Below are 19,273 nucleotides of genomic sequence, written 5' to 3'. Positions count from 1 at the left end.
ATTGAGATTCAAGCCCGCACACCCGCGAGCCTGTGCGGGTCTGTAACCACGTGCAACTCGCCCAGGTTTCGTGTGGACGGGTTAGTGCGGGCCGGTCCCGGTCCCGGTTCTCCAGTATTACATTCGTAACCGGCTCGATTGATTTAACAAATTGTGCGGGTTTGAACCGGCCCGGTTCGGGCCGAATAATTACGGGTTTCCGTACGAACCGGTCCCGAATGTGCAGTTCAAACCAGCACATTTGGCCAGCTCTACACGTGACTTAGAGTGTACAATCGAACATAAATCAGTTTGTTTCCCTTCATGGTATCTTAATAAAAAAAAAGTTAAACTAATAAAGCCATAATCAAGCCATTCAACTTCGCCAATGTTAACCAAACTTTTTTCCTTTATCGTATTTTTATAAAAAAAAATCGAATTAATATTGACGAATCTACTCTACTCTTCATGAACCCCAAAATTCCGCAGAACGTTGGGGGTAGTGTCAAATATCTGCCACCAATTTCTAATACCAGCAACTTTTTTTAGCTGAACATATCTAAATTTTCCACTAAAGTTTATATTTTATCAAGTCGTTCAAATGACACATGTTTAGACTTGCAAAATAATGTAAATTTGGTTCAAATTATCCCATTAAAATATTGGATTCTAATGGCCCAAATGAAGGACGTGACCCCAAATGGAAACTAGAACATAATAATTCCGCTAGATACCATTCATTTACACAAATCCTGTACATATAGGTATACATTCAGCTCAAAGGATCATTACAATTTACAAGCACAAATCTGAAGCAGCAGTTGACACTAAGTTGCAACAGAAGTTAGCTATCTCTAGTGGACGCGAAGGCTACAAAACTCCATGCAACTCGAAGAAAAATGATTGCATTTACGGTTCCACATTTGCTTTGTTCCCGGCAAGGATGATGGAAATTTCGAGACCACGGCTAAATGCTTGATTAAACAGCAGACGCGATTGAAACGTGGAAACAAATGGAAACCAGGATAACACGGCTATGGGTGTAAAGATTATCAATCCCATCCCAGCATCATACATTCTGGCAAATTCACGCACAGAGTCCCATAAACCCAAGCTCCACACTAGTCTTCTCCAAGTTATTGCCAGCTGCCATACAAACAAATATGAGTGTATGAGAAAGGGCATGGAAACTAAACCTGAGGAAAGCAAACATTACTCAAAAGTAGACACCCTGTTATATCTTTTCTTTCAATCCATAAGCTTGCCTCTTCACAAGTTAAGATTTAACTCCATCGTTCATTAAGCTTCCCTTTCTTAAGGCTTCATATTCAGTTATATACTACATGTTCCACTTAACATATTTTTTTGTTAAACATATCTTATATCTTTTTTAATAAATCAACACTGGCATTTTCATACCATACAATTACACGAGTACAAGTATTCACTTCTAAAGGGGTCCCTGCATTCAAAATTTTCTTCGTTTATTTTCTTGTCAAACACATAAAATATAAACACAATCTAATCACTAATGTAGTTCTTTTCTATATCAACAAAGAATTAACTTATTACACTATATAATACTCTCTCCGGTCGATTTTCATTTCATTGACCTTGACTGTTGAGCAGATTGATAACTACCTATATGATTTACTCTCAAAGTTTTCTCGTATTTAAATTATTCCTTATTACCATGTAAAATGTCAGGTGTATAAAAGGAATAAAGGTGTTTAATTTACCTTGACAATTGAAAATGACCAATTATTGGGGAGGGGAAGTAAAATAAGAAACGTGGTGGGACAGGCTTACACGTATAAAATCTTTTACTTTCATCATACCTAAAAAATTATTGTGCCTTTTCTCTTCCAACATGTAACACGTGAATATAAACTCGTAAACTAATACTTTTAACATTTTCATTTGCCAGGGGAGACTATGGGCCCGCATGATAAATATATACTTGTATATATTTATCTCCTTGTATTTCTTTAATTTTATCTGCACCTCCAAGACAAGATGAAACTTTGTTAAGTTCATAGTTTCTATATACTTTCACCACTTCATTCACTAATACAGTTAAAAATTTAACTGCATATTCTACCTTTAAACTTTTTTTATCAGGGACTCTTTTCAGGTCTGTCATTTCTTCTCTAAGAGGCAATAAACTATTCAATATGTGCATTTTAGGGGCAAGTAATTATTACCCCTCCATTCAAAAATAAATATCACATGTGAACTCGCTTTTAAGACTACAGAGTAAATATTTCTGCTTCATACCACAATAAAATTTAATACAAAAGGTAGAAAAGGTTTCAGTTCGATGAGCTTACAGATAATATGGCCCATCCAGTAGGTATAAATGCAAGGATGCTAGCAAACAAATCAGCAACTGATAGATCGGTAAAAGCAACAACTAGGCAAAGCGCTAGAACCAAAGATATAGCTGTAACTCCTTGCACAAATCTAAACAAAAGCTGAAAATTTGTGGACTTTTTCGAGCTCAATGTGAAGATCTGCAGCAAAAAACAAATATCTCATAAAACTGAATTTGAGAGTGACAACAAACTGGGTTGAGTTAGATAACAACTGATAAGAATACAGCAGAAAAAAAGGATCTTTATAAATGCATAGACATACCTTAGATATCATGACGATTCCGACCAGTACGACCCAGGAAAAGCCATAGATCTGGAGAGAATGGTAATATTTACATTAAAAACATATACAGCAAAAGTAACCCATACTTCATCCTATAAGTAGAGATACAAAAAGACAACAGTCGACACTACAGTTTAACCCTGGCAATAAATAACTATTATGGATAACTTTATGTATCACTCCTACTGTTAAAATTAGCACTTCGCACTCCTGCATCGTACTCAATCAAGACATGCTGCCAACCGTTACTAATTACTTAAATTTTACCCAAATAAACTCGAAGTTGGGTGTTTGGTTTGTGCGAAGAACATATAAACTCAAGATAGCTGAATGCTAAAATTTAAACGTAACACTTCCGTGATTAAACCTCCAATCATTTATAACTAGTCTGTACTGGACATTAAAGTGTAAAGATTGAGCCCAGATATTTATATAAAGAGACATATAAAGACAAATAATTCATTCGGTTTTACAAGAAAATGCCCTTTATACATTCATTTGAAATTGCACACATATAAGCGATATTAAGCATGCTTTTAGGTGTTTTAAGCACGCTTTTGGCCAATGTAAAAGCCGTGTAGAAGGGCAAGTCTTTCACGCTTCAACGTGTACCTTCCACAACACCAATCCTAATAATCTAAAATGAAACTTAACAATAAAATAATTGAGATCGTATGAAATGAGCGAAGACTGGCGTATTAAGTGTGTAAATTTCAAGTGTGACTTTGATCCATTTGTGTATGGTTCACACAAATAGATGCATTAGATTTTTTAAATTCGAAAAACGGAACGTTTGCACAATTGTGTGGCCAAGGAAAAAAAAATTCAAAGTACATAGGACAAGTGCCCGTAATAATATCTTTGCCAAGAGGATATGAAACCTGTGGTACCTTGACTGGATTGAACTTTGTGAGGAAACCTATACATGACTAGTTCTAACAGAATACTAAAGTATTGTGACACTTAATAAAAACTTTAACTGGGCATGAAAGTAATCAAAGCAAAAACGACAGAAAACATACTGCGAAAGACGTATCCTTTCCGGTAAGATGAAGCTTGTACACAATCCCGTATTGAAAAATAAAAAACCGCAAGCTTAAAATTGTTTCAAGTATACGACCTCTTAAAGTTTGAATATGTGCCTGCAAATTAAAAAGCATATGCTACATTAATGGAGACGAAAAAACCAAATCAAACTGGCCAGGCTTTGAGAGAAATGACACCAAGGTGATACTAGCATGAATTCACCAGAAAAAGGAAATCAATGGCAATTATAATAAGAAAAAGAAGCATTGAATTTGAAGCTCTAGAGCTCAGGAAGGAGAACAGTGCCGAATGCAAACCTATTAGAAAAAAAAAACTAAACAGTTCAGGTAAAGCAATAATTAGAAACCTGCTCTTCATCCCACCAAGATTCCCAGCTATTATCACCCTTGACACCAACTCCACCTTTATATAGAAGCCAATTAATCCAATCATCAAAATCTTCTACAGTCCTGCTCATAAAAAGTAGATATATGACAACTAAATGACTGGAGTTCTCTTGTTTTTTTGCAGAGTAAAAGCCCAGCGATATTATCTCGTTGAAGATAATAAAGTGAAACATCAAATATTAACTTACTTCTGCCACTCAAACCCAGACGGGTTGAAGATATAAGGGGCAAATAACCACGAGATAACAAGAAACCAACTGCTAACTGTTAGCAGAACAAAGGAGAGAGCACCTCCATCAGTGTACCCATATGCGATGTAAACTGTGAGGAGCAGAGCAACTTCCAGCCTGCAGAAAAATAATAGAGATTTTTACGTAAGCAATTCATCATACCTACATCAAAAAAGTCCACTTAAATTACTTACGCCTTGATAAAATGACTTCTCGAGTATAGCCTGTAATTCTCAGCGAACTTAATATGACGGACAACAAAGCCTCTACCAGTTGCTCTGTACTGCAGTTCGTAAGTTACAGTAAATATACAATTCACTCCTGAGTTATAATGATCAAACATTCTCAATACATATATGACAAAAACAGATACATACTTTTGCACCTCCATGCAGAATGGTACGTCCAAAATAATGTGTTCTAGTACCCAGGGAGAACGTGAAAAAAACTGAACAGAGTTGAAGCTGCATTGTAATAAAGCTAAATACAGCCTGCAAAAAAAGTAAGTCAGCAAACTTGAGGCAGCATCGTGACTACATATCTTACAATCGCAGGAATCATGTTTGTTGAACTTCTATGATTGAACATAATATGATCCAATCAAAGCCTCCTACTAACACCTTAAGGTTTTGGGAAGAGTTGGCTATTAAACATGGCATTAGAACTCTGTTTGGGAAGAGGTCTTGAGTTTTGAACTCTCCCGTGTCCTGTTTGGTGTTCCCTGTTGTCTACTGGTCCACTCATTCGACTGAAGAGAGAGTTTGAATATTAATTTATCCAATAAAGGCCTCATCTTAACACTTGAAGTCTTGGAAGAGTTGTAAGGGTTGGTTACTTAACACATACTAAATTAAACAGCATGGAAAAACTGATTGATATTACAGCCATGCACAAATCAAACAAAATTTGACTGTGGGAAATTTTATAATATTAACTAGTATTAAATCCCGCAATGCTGGGCTTTTGGCATTTTATTGGTAACAAAAAAATATACAATTCATAAATATTTTAAAATGGCATCCTAATGCTGAGTTTACTCCTAATGATATATTCCTCCGTCCCATTCAAGTTAATATTTGGTTAAGGCACGGAGATTAAAAGTGACAAAGAAAAGTAATATATGTGGAAAATTAGTGAAATATGCTGAAGAAAAATATGTTATAAGTTATAACAAGAAATATCGATAATTTGATGAGATATCAAAAAAATGTTAATAACTTCTTAAGATGGAGTAACGGCTAATATAATTACAAACTGTCATTCTATTTCATCGTGTCTTCAATAATTAAGTTCTGATTAACCCGTTAATATAATCATAAACTTCCATGTTATTTCATTGTATATCCGATGTTCGCTCATACTGTGATTTCTATTGAATAAAGTTATTTCTATTGAATCATATCTTACCTTCAACAATCCTAATTCAAGAATAAAACCCATTATCATGGGAACAGCAGTGAAGACTCCAATCTGGACCAAGAACTGTGCATTTAAAGCTGCATCTAGTGCAGTGTTTCCCAGCAATTTGGCTCGTCGTGAAATACCTCTATCAAGCCCTGAAAAAGCCTGTAAAAAAATGGATAGCATATTTAAAAGCTTTTTATACCGCACTACACAACAAGGCACTGCAACATTGTAACCATATTAAAAAACAACCATCTCCTACACAAAAGAGTAGCCTCTAATTCATAAAATTATAGAAATAGGCTCACAGGTTATTTATCTACAACTGGCAGACCAAGACCACAAAGACAGATACGGGTAGTTCTCTTACACTTCCATATCAAGGTGGTTAATATTTTGAAGTTTAATTAAACTTAAGACGAAACGTGTCAAAACATGATAGAATTATAAATTATAATGACAGCTCCAAAATACTGTCTCAACATCATAATTGTATTAGTGATTCAGAAAAAATAAACAAGATAATAAGTGAAAGACAGAGCAAACCACTATACTTATCCAGAAGAAACAGAGCCCTTAAATAAAAACTCTAACCATGGAAATAATACCACAAGGTTCAACTTAATTGTCATATTTAAAGCAGAGTACCCAAACCACGAGCACCAACTGACCCAAACCATACAACCTTTAATATAGAAAACACCTGTCTAAAGTAGTCTGTTAGCTATAGCTTTCTTATACCTAAGAAGACACCAGGTGTTAGGAAAATTATGAACAGCGAAACATACCAGGTAGACCCTTCCATATAAGAATATATACACAGTAAGAACCGTCATCTGCATCCAAAACAACATCTTATTCAGAAATAAGAATGCATGAAAACTTTAAAAATGAAAATTTTTCTATAATTCAAGAAAAAGAACTTTTGTATAGATAACATACCATCGTGCATACATAGAAACCAACAGTTGTGAAGTAAAAAGAAAGCATCCTGAAAAAGTCGAAAAGCTGTCCAACTCTATACACATCCCTGCTAAGAACTTGCTCCCCATTTCCACCAGCAACTTTTCCTTCGAAAAGGGCAATTTGGTTCAACCCAACATCTCTTCCCTTTCCGACCTGCACAAGGAAAAACACAATTAAGGCTTTAGAAAAAGAACACAATTAAGGCTTTAGGGAAAGAATGTGTGAAATCAAGAGCAACATAACTCGAACCATAACTAACCTGGAAGTATTCATGGTGTGTGATATTACCCTGGCGCAAAGTGGAATTAAATCCTGAAATAATATGATGTCAACAGAAACTGAATTAATCTTATAAATCAATAGCACAATAGCTATCCTGAGAAATTAAGAATCAAAAGTTTAAATTAACATAGACAAAAACATTCCGTTCAAATTATCAACTGGCCACTGTATCTGCACTCAAATATAGTGTTTAATTTTAACATATACACTCTACCACATTTCATGCCAGGGCCACACAGAAAGTAATCCTATTTCTCTTGAAGCATAGTCACACACAACTTTGCAGCCAGTGTTCCACCAAGGAAAAATCAACATACTAAAGTTGAGAAAATACTATTTGTGATTTGTACTATGTAATAGCTATCTTTAGGCTACCACCAAGTATTTCATAGCGATCATGACTATTCAAATAATATCTGGAACTAATATCTACGTTCGACATCAGATGTATCAAATATGCTAATAAAAAAAATTATTTCATGCTTACCTGCATAGATATCCTCGCTAATATTTATGACACGGGATGCCTTACTTATGCCACCACGAGTGATATGAAATATACGGTCAAAAACATCTGGATGGCCATAATGCATACGAACTCTGTAAAAATTCATAGCTAAGTCAATTTCGCCTATATTCCACAACTTTTTGGGAATCAAAACAGTTCTAAAATCAAAAGCAATGCGGCATCAAGAGATCTGTTCGGTAAATTATAAAAAAAAATTGATGAGAAAAAAGTCTGTTTATTTCTAATTTGACAAAGGAAATTATGTTTATAGAAAACACAGCACAAAGACATGTGATTTTTGAATTACAAATATATCCATCGTAGAATATATGAATTTTAAAACCAGAAAGGCATCCCGCAATAGGCATTTTATTTGTGTGTAACAGAAAACTAATTTAGTATATTCTCTTAAAAACCGACACTCATTATGTAATTTTATCAAACTGATCCGATTTATCATTTATGAATTACATCTACATTTTCATCTCGATGTATAAAAGTATGTAACGGAAAAAAGAGTTAAAAAAAATTAACATATGAGGATAAGAGTACATTCACTTTTTAAATGAGATATCAAATTCGAATTGAATATAAAGTTTTAATTAAGAATGAGCAGTGCCTTACATTGTTACTTGGACTTGTATAAAGTCTAAGACACGACCCATCCGAATGTGGGACTCAGAATTACAGATAATTGGATACAAAGACTTCTTCGTATTTTTCAACACTGGGGACAACTAATTTGTTATTAAACAAGCATACTTCAAAAGATTGTGTAGGCAAATTTTAATAGACTCAAATTCAACAAAAAGCATTAAAGAATCGAATGTTTCTTCTTCTCCTCTTATTTGATATCAGTTCTCATGTATTCATTTTTTCTTCTTCTTTTCTTTTGCATCCCAAGTTCATCTAAATGTGGTCTTTCATTTGGTCAAAGTGTCTACATTCACTCAAGGTGCTGACACAAAATTAGTATTTAATAAGTGTCTGAAATAAATTGTTTCAAACCAGATACATTAAGAAGTATGTCCCCAATATATTATTCCTCAGAGAAAGGAGGAAAAAGAGGAGAATTAATGACAATTTTAGTCTCAACCACCCCACTTGCTAAGTTGTTTAGAGCAAGTTTAGCTAACAGTTCAACTAGATGAAGCATAAAATCTGAACTTCTTTCTACAATGTAATGATATGCAAATTAAATTGTGAATTAAATTCATAGTCCCAAACCCTTATATGCATGTGTTTGTTGAATTAAAATTAATATCAGGATTTGCATAAGTAGCCTTGAGACACCTGTCAAAATATTTCAGGAAAAAATTTAGGCTTGTAGACAATTTTACCAGTTCATAAACCAACTGACAAGCATAAAACATTAAAAGCCTTCAGATTGGCAAATATATTTGAAAGGGTAACTATAGTATTCATAAAATAGCTTATTACTATAGATAGTAATGCTCCGTTGCTAGACTGAATAACATCACCCACTACAAAATATAAATAAACCATACAACGAAACTACATATAGATCACTGAATTGTTAATCAGCATAAATATTCAATCAGAATGCTGATCAAATTATAATACGATACGGGAAAAACACACTATGCTTTACATCAAAATTGTAAGGATAGAGAGAAATGACCACCTAAAGAGAAACGATCATATAGTTATATTTTCTAGACAAATCGAAGCAGAATAAGTTTTATCGAAATGAGAATATATATAACAGATAAGAATGCACGAATTAAATATATAGTGCAGATTAGATACAGAATGAGCATAACTTACTTCAGAGGATAGGCCAGAACACGTTGTCCCAATGTCACGAAACTAGTCTCTTGGTTGGACATAAACCAGGCCAAGGAGGAAACACTGCATTTAGATAAAATACACATATATACCAATATAGTAAAGTTAGAGACATGTTACTACAAGGATTCAAGGGACCTTTGGAAAGAGGAAAAATATACAAGGATACCAGACCTTCCTGTAAAAACATGCTCTCTCACACCAAGAATGGTTGGAGGGCGAATGCCATGCTTTCCTCGAAATTCTTCAAGAAGATTCCTTAATTTCATAGCCTCTTCAAGGTAATTGTCCTGTGCATAACAGGGTCATGGCTTGTAACAGAAAAGAGGCGATGGATACAAAAAGACCAGCAGAACAATAGAAACTAAATCACATAACAAAAATCAATTTCAAATATAACCAATTTCTCGCTTAATCTCAACATAAAACCCGCTGATAAATAAATATGCTCAAACATCAGCTAAAAAACTTAACAAAGAAGCAAACGAATTTTTCATTATAAAACCTCTAAATCATATACCTTGTGAAGTCAATTTGATCTACTGACAGACCTTTGTATCATAGTGACATAAATAGAATAGCTATAGCCATATGGGCTGAATGGCAAACATAGCAGTAGCAATGTCCCTACTCTCACCAGTCACCACGACTTAAGCCTGTTTATATGATACACACACTAAAGTAAAATATTGCTCACCTAGCCACGACATATTATCATACTGACCACCATATCTGTCAGCACTCAGCATGCATTACAGTTGACAAAAATGAAGATAACAAAACTTCTTCTTTGTTATATAGATGTAGCTAGGTCTAGTCTAGAGATTAAAAAATAACGCAAAATCATCTGTTAACCGAACTCTTCATTTCGTTACAAGTATCAGATGCCTAACACTCGACACTTGAATAAGGGTATGGAGACTTGGGCACTTATTTCAGGCCAAAAAATATGTAAAATTTTCTATATGTTTCTGAGTCCGACACTTGGACATGTATCCATTTTGGAAAGTATCAGCCAAGTCCAGGTAACAAAGGTAATATAGCTACTAGTTAACAATTTAAGAACTTCTTTGGCATACTGGTACTTTTTACTGGTAAAGAAAATAGGCACCTGATTCATGTCAATGGTTTGAACAGCTTCCCCGCGAGTAAAAACTATAGCATGATTTTGGTTTTCCGGCTTCCCCTCTCCAAGTTTTGGATCTCCCGGAAGTTTAATGGAATATATTTCCTACAAACAGATCAAAATTTGAAAGCAGGACAGAAAGAACCAGAAAAAGTACATTACAAAAGTTAAAAAGGTATCAAAAGGTTTTATACAAAAAAGACCAAAAATTGAAGAAACGGGTCAATTACAGCAGCTTCTATATTCATTCAAAAGATGACTCTCACAGTGCACAAATTATAACTAATGGCCGGAGGTTTTCTAAAAGGATACTATGAATTCGATTATTTCAAAGCTGTTATTTAAACATGAAATAACATAAAATCCGACTATCCTTCTAAAAGCGATGGTACAGAGGTCTAGGATTTTAGGCAGCAGTACTCTGAAACCCAATTCCTAAAGAACATTCAATAGGCTCACAAGTAAAGCTTTCAAAAGCAGTGCAGAGGCCTAGGATAATATAAATTTATAGTTCCACAGCTGTATTCTTAGACCCAAGTCTTAGAGAAAATTTAGTGGGCACACCAGTAGAGTTCTTTAGGTCCTTCCTGCCAATAGCGGAGGATCACAGAAGCATAAAACCAACCAAGAACACAAACTACAGTCAAACGCCCAAAAAATAAAGAACAAAGAGTTCTGCAGCACAAAATTCAGTGTTGCACGGTTCTTCTGACAACATGCCAAAAGACAAAACCAAATGCAAGTAACATTCATCCAATTAGAAAATCAACTCAAAGCATCCATTAACAAGGTTGTCAAGAAAAAAAATAAGGGCAAGGAATGGAGTACAAAAGTTGAATCCATATCTCCTAACACTAAAGTGGCTTTTAAAATTTTAACAAGTGCAAATACTAGAAATCCACAAATAAATTGAAAACAGAATAAGAGAAGGCAGAAGATCTAGACATGAATACTTGAATTTTGAAGGGCTGTAACACCATCAACAATATTGGAGAAAAAATGAGAACAGATTACTCTAGACATATATATATATATACAGAATTTTAGATATAATAACAACCACTTACATCATAGGGGATACTTGTAAAATCAAAAAATCAATTGTTGAGATAAATTAAACTCAAAATAAGAATTTTTTAATTTTACAAATAGTACTGAACTCGTAAAAAAAAGTAAACAATTATGCAACTATGTACTCTAATGTAATTCCCAAATCCGAATGGAGCCGAGATTTTGTAAAGACATATGGAATAAATGGCTACTTATGTCATGCTTTTTCAAGTATATGCATAACTTATATAAGAAAAACAATGGTTCCTTTGACACAGAGACAAGAAGTACAACGCCTTGTATACCTGATCCTTTCCATGCACATCAGCTTTGACAAGCTTTGAATAAAATTCCTTCACAACACTTCCATCAGTTAATCCACTCTCTTCAGCATGTATAAAAGCTACTCGCAATGCTTCGTTCCTGAAACCAACATTATTAATTGTACTTTCACTTGCATTGCATGCAGAATTATTTGTACAATATTGCTTTCAGTTCTACAATAAACTTGATTTCTTCATAAAAACATAATTTGGATGTGGCTAAAAAAGATATAATTTAAGGTGTTAGTTTATCAGGAAAAAACTTTTACTGGTCTGTGGTTCACCCTGATGGGCAATCCTTAGCTCAGACTTTAGAAGATTGACTGTTAAATAGAATTATATTAGCCTAAATCTTGGCTAAATATATTGTATCTACTAAAAGAGTTTGAGGGATTCTTATGGTATGTTTTAACTAGGTAAGGTTATTAAGTTCGGCAGACCCCTGTACTAAAATAAGAAATATGCTGCTTCACCGTATAATATTATAGACATTGCCAGACTTCACTCTTGCCGATGTTATATGAACTTGATTTATTGATCTGCTAAATTGAAGTAAAACAGGAAACATGTAGCTACCAGTATCGAATTCCCCAGATGTATGTATAAAAAACACATCATGTTAATAAGTTAATGGTGTAAATTTCAGTGTATTCACGAGAAGAGGTACACCTTCAGACACATTGTAAAAAGAAAGAGATAACTAGACAGTATCAGTGGTTGTAAATGTAGAGGTAGATCACTGACCACACAATAATTTCATTCACTCCCCTTCCCTCTTGAATAGAAGCCAAAAAAGGCACTTAATCACAAAAACATCAAAGATGACCTACTATATGTGAGAAAATTATAATATGGTTGCCCACATTTCAAATTTAGCACTTCAATTAAGTTAATAAGATAAACCTTTGAAGCAAAAGAGAAATATCAGCAGCCTCTGGAGCCTTCCTTTGTTTCTGTTGCCCATATATTTGGCAAGATACAACATAAGTGAATTTCAAATCAGCTTGTGCACGAGCCTCACGTGACAGTTCAAAGCCTTCAGTTGTTGGGAAGGTGCTTTGAGAATACTCTCCCTCTAACATAAGGATAAACGGATTTTATCTATCACAAGTTTAGTTTTCAATAAGAATAAATATTGAAGCCCCGTGAAAATACCTCCAAATGATCTCCTTTCCAAAAAGCTCTGTAGCATTAGTGCCCGTCTATAGTACATCATACCACGTACTGAAAATATAGCCATGACAAAAGAACATAGACGGAAGTTTAACACAGATGTTGCTTACCGCAGCATTAAGAATGTATTGTCTTCGCAACATATACACAGAGGCACTAATCTCTTTGAATAACCATAATGACATAGACATAAGAAGATAAGGGACTTGGTGGAAGACTGGTCTACCTGTCCTGGCTAAAGTCTGGCCTCGATAAGATGCCCAAAAGCGAAGCTCCAACGCATCGCTAGTGCTATCCTGAAGTTCTGTATCTCCAGTATCACCGCGTCCAATACGTTCCAGGAAGTTCTCCCATTCATCTATACACAAAAGAAATATGTCCTCAATAACATTGATCATATGGACATATATATAAATCATGTACAGGTACTCGATGATTAACTTAAAAAGCTACTAAAGAACATGGAAAACATAATATAGAAAAAACAGCAAAAGTAGTAAATCGATATCATCCTAACTATAATTTATAGAACAAACAAAAACACATGTGCGGACAGAAATGTACTTGGTACCTCCTTCGGAAAACACAGCTTTGGCTGTAACATATACAAGCAACTGTAACTGGTTTATAAATGATCATGAAACAATGAGAAAAAATTAAAAAATGAGTTATAGTATTCCTACAAATGTGCAATACCTACTCACCTACCGCCGCAATACTCAAATGATACATGTAAAAATTTATCTCACTTCTTTTTTTGCATGCCACTAGTTTTTTAACTTGAAACAAGTCACTGTTTTATTACAGGAAACATAGATTCCAATAATGGAAGGACTAGAATGTGTCAAGACCATAGTATTAATTAAATGAATGATGTAAAAGTAGTACTGCCAGTATTATAAGGTAGGGGGTATTTTGAGACATGGATATTTAGGAAAGTAGTAATACCATACATAGTTGCAGCAGTTGTACTTTTGATATTATGCATTACAAAAAAATGGAATTCGTTTCACTAACGTTTCTCTCTACTTTTCTTTCTATCTAATCTTTCTCTCTCTATTTTATCTTTCCCAAGTTAACTCTATCTTTCTCTATTTCTCTATGTTCTAACTATGAATTCTGTTCTTTCTCTAAATTCTCTGCTCTCATGTTTATCTTAGTTTATAACTTCATTATCTAGGTGTTATTTACTGTTCTATTGCATCTGTATTCATAAAAAAACAAAAATAGCCTTAAACATACATTGTAAGGTTGCTGTTCCTGACAGAATGTAAGAGCAAGAAAAATGGAGAAATTGTCAAAAGATGCAAAATGGAGAAAAGAAAAAGGAAATTGAAGCCATCTAAGCCAGAATTGGAGAACAAATTTTTCATTTCATTAACAAGTAGGATAGAGAGTATTTTTATATAATCTCCATGACAAATACTTTACTTTGTAGTTTAGTTTTTGAGAGAAAAACACTTTAATTTAGTCCACACTATTATTATTCAAGCTTCAGTTATTTTCTTTTCCGGCATCAACTCTTTATTTTCGGCCAACAACTTCTCCAGAGATAGTTTACTCTGGCACAAACTCGTCTTCCGTAACAGGTTCTCCTTTGGCCTCTTCATTATTTAAATAAAAAAATTTGTTAACAATTCTGATTCCTAGTAATTTATGTCCATTTCTCTGTCCTGGACCCACGTCAGTTGGCACTCATCAGCAGATTGATTGCCTAGTTTATACGTTTTAGTCTTATTAGTATACTATAGATTTTGTCTCATTCATTATATTTACTCATACTGCTATTTTATATCATCTTTTTGATAACAGACCTTTTAACTAGTGAGCCTTGTTATTAATTAATTGTTCAAAACTACCAATTGAGTGTCAGTTTATATTAAATATTAATCATGCTATAAATTAACATTCGTTTAATATTAAAGTTAGGCAAAATAACTTGCCTAGGAGAAATTAATTAAATTAAATACTATATTATTTTCCCATTCCAATTACATGTTAAACTAATTATTCATGTAACTCTCTTTTGTGCTCAAGAGCTAGATAAATATTTAGCAATGTGATTTGATATATTAATGTCAGTGTTTTCATAGCTTATGCTAGCAGCTTGCTCCTGAGCATGAGGTTTTCATAAGCTGTAGTACAATAGTAGTTTAAATATATATTCTTGTCTCGTCAAAATATATATATATATATAATTTTTATATAATAGTAGGTTATATATATATATTCACTGTGGTTCGACAACTCCTCAAACTGTGCGCTTAAAATCCTTTACTACTTCTATAACATCACCTAGATATTGAGATGCAAAAAGTAAAGGAAAGCAATTAGCAAAAAGAAAAAGTGACGAAAAGTCCAAGTAGCATTACAGTCACTGAAATTGACAAGGATTAGAAAGGATAAAACTTGTAATGACAACAAACTGTACAATGAACAATTACCTGGAAAAATTTTTTGGAGATAGAAAAGAATAGATATTCCATCCTCATTTTCAGTCCGCAACTCAGAGGAACTATAAAGAACTGTTTCACTATAGTAAGGAGTAAAGACGCTGTTCAAATGATACAAGATACTCATTAGCATGTATTTCGAGGTAGCATGTATTTCGAGGAAAAAAAAAGTATGTAAATCTCCTCAATTAATTAATGGTAAATTTTACCAAAAAGGCATCATCTCTGAAACTGGTTTTGCTGAAGGCATGTCCATAAATAATGAATTTGTAAAGAATTCTAATCTTCTTCTTGCTTCAAGATTCTTCGGAATGTTCGCTGCTGAATCCTTTACTGTGAGAAGTAAGTGCAACCTCTTCACTAGCTCCTTCTACAACAGATCTCAACACAAAAATTTTAAATAATAAGAATAACTTCATAGTGTAAGGGGGTTGAAACCAAATATCAAATAAAGAAAAAGTTGAAAGGAAAATGTATAAAGGACTCAACAATTTCAGGGTCTTTAGGCCATTCAATCCGAGAAAATAGTCTGCCTTCGCTCCGTGCCCTCTGCATTATGTTCCAGGTATCAATCTGTTCCCTGACAGATCCAAGTATATATTAGGATTCTGCAGCATACTTCCCATTTGAAATATTTTAAACCAAGAGAAAAGAGTAGCTAGTTACCTTAAATCAAGAGATAACAATTCATGTGTAACAACCTCATATACATCATGAACGGCTTTGGCAGCCCCTTTGGCAAGTTCTGGAGTCTCATTCCGTATCTAATACAAAAATTAAAGTAAATTTAATGCAGTTAAACAGTGAAAAATGGTAACAGCGAAACAAAAAGGAAACAAGAAAACTGAAATTTAAACCCAAAAAATTAAAGATATAGAAACAGATGCAATTGGGGAGACAGAAAAATATCATGCTACTGAAATAATAAATATCTAGTACAATGCACTATGCATTAAGCTAAAATACTCTATAAGTCTGTATACCTACAAATTTAGTAGGGATGTTTACTTAGACTAGAGGGTGGTACAGTTCCGTTGCTTCAGAGAAGTATGAACGATATTACCATGATCATAAGTGCATTTGCAACTGAATGTAAGGTACGGATGCAATTTGAATGTGATATAGTGTTACATTAAATATATCCTACAATTAAAAAAACTTCCATAATCTTACATCCAAGAAACACATTATACTAGTTCCATTAATGAGTTAACGTAAGCCATCTACTAGAACAATTCAACGCAGCTCGACTCTCTTTCATTTATTTAAGAAGAATACATTAGAGCATCTCCAACAGCTTCTTAGTTCGTTCCCTAAATTTAATATAAAATAATGGATCTTAGTAACTTAAGACATCAATAGCTATTCTCACCTCCAACAACATTCCCTATATTCATTCCTTATACAATATTTTATCATTAAATAGTATCATTATTACATAAAGTGAAGAAAGAGAAACCGCTTCTTTCAAATATATATTATAAAATAAAAGTTAAAAGAGGAGAGAGGTTAGCTAAAGATAAGGAATTGGAAGAAGATCTTAGTAGATCTAAGTGATTTAAAGAATCACTAGGATACTGTTGGAGTAATTTTTTTCTCCACATTCCTTATATTGTACTTTAAGACTCCAAATAGCTAAGCTCTTGGAGTTGCTCTTACACTTAGAATCCCTCAACTTTGGCCTTGTTTCACTTAAGTATCAGTACTTTCTACAAATGCACTACACATCACCCAACTTTTGAACTCACTACTTTTATCTCAGACAAACTTTTATCTAATTTAACCGCTCACGTCCATTTTCAATTCGTAAAGTTGGAAATTATTAATTTTCAATAGCTAGGTGTGGCTCAGTGTCACATTTCTCTCAATGGTTGCAATAAATTAATCTTTAGTTTTCATTTTCCCCTAAAAAAACTATGGAATGTTAAATCTATTGTAAGGTTTAAAGTTTTTAGCTAAAATTAGCAGTTTTCTATAGAAATTAATAATTAGATCATGAAAATAGAAGATAAAGAAGATGAAAGTAAAGAAACCAAGTAGGTGTGTTTAAAAATGAAATTAAGTGCTTCAAGTGCTGCAAATTATAAAAGCGGGAATTCTGAGAAAGAACACAAAACACTCACCAGAAGCCCGGTCAACGCTGTAAATCTAGATAGAACCACTGGCAGCTTTTTAAATAGTAAAGTAATTACAAGAGAATTCCCAGCTATACTTGTATTAATCTCACGAAAGATTCTCTCAGCCCTGCCAAGAAGTACCATGTGCATGAAGCCAGCGATTAGCACAGAAAGGTTTAAATTTGTGAAATTGTTCACAATAAGTGTGACTGCAGAGACTCATACCATAGTCTTCCTTCTCCATCAACCAGAGAATACAAAATTTTTTCAATACTATAGTAGCATTCTTGAACAGCATATGCCATGTATTCATCCCTGCATATTCTATTCCAAAGATCTGCTTGAGTATCCTTGCAGTCCAAGGCTAAATCAATTGCCAACAAGATCTGTACAAAAATTGAATACTAAACACACAGGAACCAAACATTTGAGTCACTAAATAGAAAGCTGAAGGAAACATAGAGAAATTTTTACCTTACTGCTTAGAAGAAACAACGGCCACTGAACTAATCTTAAGCTACCGGCATTACTAGGCATAGACAGCAAGTCCATCTCTCTGAATAAAAGCAATTGCTTGTAAAAATTAACACCTTTGCTATAACAAATGCACAAAAATGTAGAGCAATGGCTAGCCCAAGATATGAAGGTCTAGTATTTACAACACAAAGAACTATTATATTTTTCAGCGAGTACTAAAATTAATATCAAACATACATCACTTATTTACCTATTACTTATGTAATCTTCTTCACGCAGACTTTTGATTATCTCATTCCAAAATGGGGAAAATAGTGCTGCATTAGACTTGTTGGTATCTTCAGAAGCCTAAATAACCATGAAATAATAATCCAGCAACAAAATTTTAGATGTTTTAGAAAAGCAAATACTGGATCCCAACTAAACAAATTGCAAGGTTATGAAGTCCAAAACACCCACAGATATCGATTAGTAGATCTTTAGATGCCACAATTAACTCTAGTAAACGTTTACACCACAGACCTACTTACGGAGGCATTAGATAACAAAAAACAGGAACAGGCAACGGAGATACACTATCATCTAAAAAATTCTGTACCAGAAAGATAATTAAATGAACTACCATTTTCTAAGATCACTTCATACTTTAACCATTATTTTATAAGATTACTTAACAATGTACATCAGAACTGTAGCACCAGTTGATTGTTAGACATCCAAAGAGGCGATAACAACAATAGTATCTTATTAGCTGTCTGTATTTATATATCCCAAGTAGCATCAGAATTTCAAATATATAGTAACATGTACAACTGAATTTAAAGAGATGGTATAGCCTCTACAAGCTCTTTAAAGGTGGAACCACCAAGCCAAAGATCTGAACTTACCATTACAAGTATTTTGACAGTATTATTGGATAGTTTCCTCATTGTATTTATTATCTTCTTTAAGAGATAAAGTATTAGCCCCTTATTAGCCGGAAGACACTAATCAATATCATTTCTTATACACTCATGTATTGTGATTCAGTAGACACAAATATAATTCATTTCTTATACTAATTTACTGGGGAAAAAACAGAAAATAACATTACTAACCTGAGATGTTTGTCTGCTGAAAGGCATCCTGTTACGATCACATTACAAAAAATGTCCTCAGTGAACTAGAAACTCAATGTATCTTACTACATATATTTGGTGCCCGTATAATTATAGGGAACTTTCAAATAAGCTCCACATTTACCAAATTAGCTCCAATGTACAACATAAAACGGGGCTTATGTTTT

The 19,273-nt window shown here is 33.7% G+C and overlaps 1 protein-coding gene across 1 annotated transcript in view; it reads right to left on the bottom strand.

Annotated features, from left to right (window-relative positions):
- Nucleotides 1-682: 682 nt before the first annotated feature.
- The window catches only part of LOC141717618 (callose synthase 10), a 36,271-nt gene continuing 17,680 nt past the window's right edge, over nt 683-19,273 (bottom strand). The window contains exons 23-51 of the mRNA XM_074519770.1: nt 19,086-19,113; nt 18,239-18,336; nt 17,986-18,067; nt 17,737-17,897; nt 17,518-17,638; nt 16,061-16,158; nt 15,884-15,974; nt 15,604-15,764; nt 15,386-15,495; nt 13,168-13,299; nt 12,924-12,992; nt 12,672-12,843; nt 11,751-11,868; nt 10,381-10,500; nt 9,444-9,559; nt 9,249-9,332; nt 7,440-7,552; nt 6,930-6,982; nt 6,647-6,823; nt 6,493-6,540; nt 5,708-5,866; nt 4,678-4,791; nt 4,495-4,583; nt 4,259-4,417; nt 4,031-4,133; nt 3,660-3,779; nt 2,617-2,667; nt 2,310-2,492; nt 683-1,125 (exon numbers count right to left, since the gene is read on the bottom strand). Coding sequence (XP_074375871.1) covers nt 889-1,125; nt 2,310-2,492; nt 2,617-2,667; nt 3,660-3,779; nt 4,031-4,133; nt 4,259-4,417; nt 4,495-4,583; nt 4,678-4,791; nt 5,708-5,866; nt 6,493-6,540; nt 6,647-6,823; nt 6,930-6,982; nt 7,440-7,552; nt 9,249-9,332; nt 9,444-9,559; nt 10,381-10,500; nt 11,751-11,868; nt 12,672-12,843; nt 12,924-12,992; nt 13,168-13,299; nt 15,386-15,495; nt 15,604-15,764; nt 15,884-15,974; nt 16,061-16,158; nt 17,518-17,638; nt 17,737-17,897; nt 17,986-18,067; nt 18,239-18,336; nt 19,086-19,113 — 3,367 coding nt within the window. The 3' untranslated portion in view covers nt 683-888. The remainder of the gene's footprint in view (nt 1,126-2,309; nt 2,493-2,616; nt 2,668-3,659; nt 3,780-4,030; nt 4,134-4,258; nt 4,418-4,494; nt 4,584-4,677; nt 4,792-5,707; nt 5,867-6,492; nt 6,541-6,646; nt 6,824-6,929; nt 6,983-7,439; nt 7,553-9,248; nt 9,333-9,443; nt 9,560-10,380; nt 10,501-11,750; nt 11,869-12,671; nt 12,844-12,923; nt 12,993-13,167; nt 13,300-15,385; nt 15,496-15,603; nt 15,765-15,883; nt 15,975-16,060; nt 16,159-17,517; nt 17,639-17,736; nt 17,898-17,985; nt 18,068-18,238; nt 18,337-19,085; nt 19,114-19,273) is intronic.

Source organism: Apium graveolens, chromosome 4, assembly GCF_009905375.1.
Source record: "Apium graveolens cultivar Ventura chromosome 4, ASM990537v1, whole genome shotgun sequence".
Taxonomy (NCBI): domain Eukaryota; kingdom Viridiplantae; phylum Streptophyta; class Magnoliopsida; order Apiales; family Apiaceae; genus Apium; species Apium graveolens.
The sequence above is the reverse complement of the archived record's forward strand: the minus strand, read 5'-3'. Positions and strand labels throughout refer to the sequence as shown.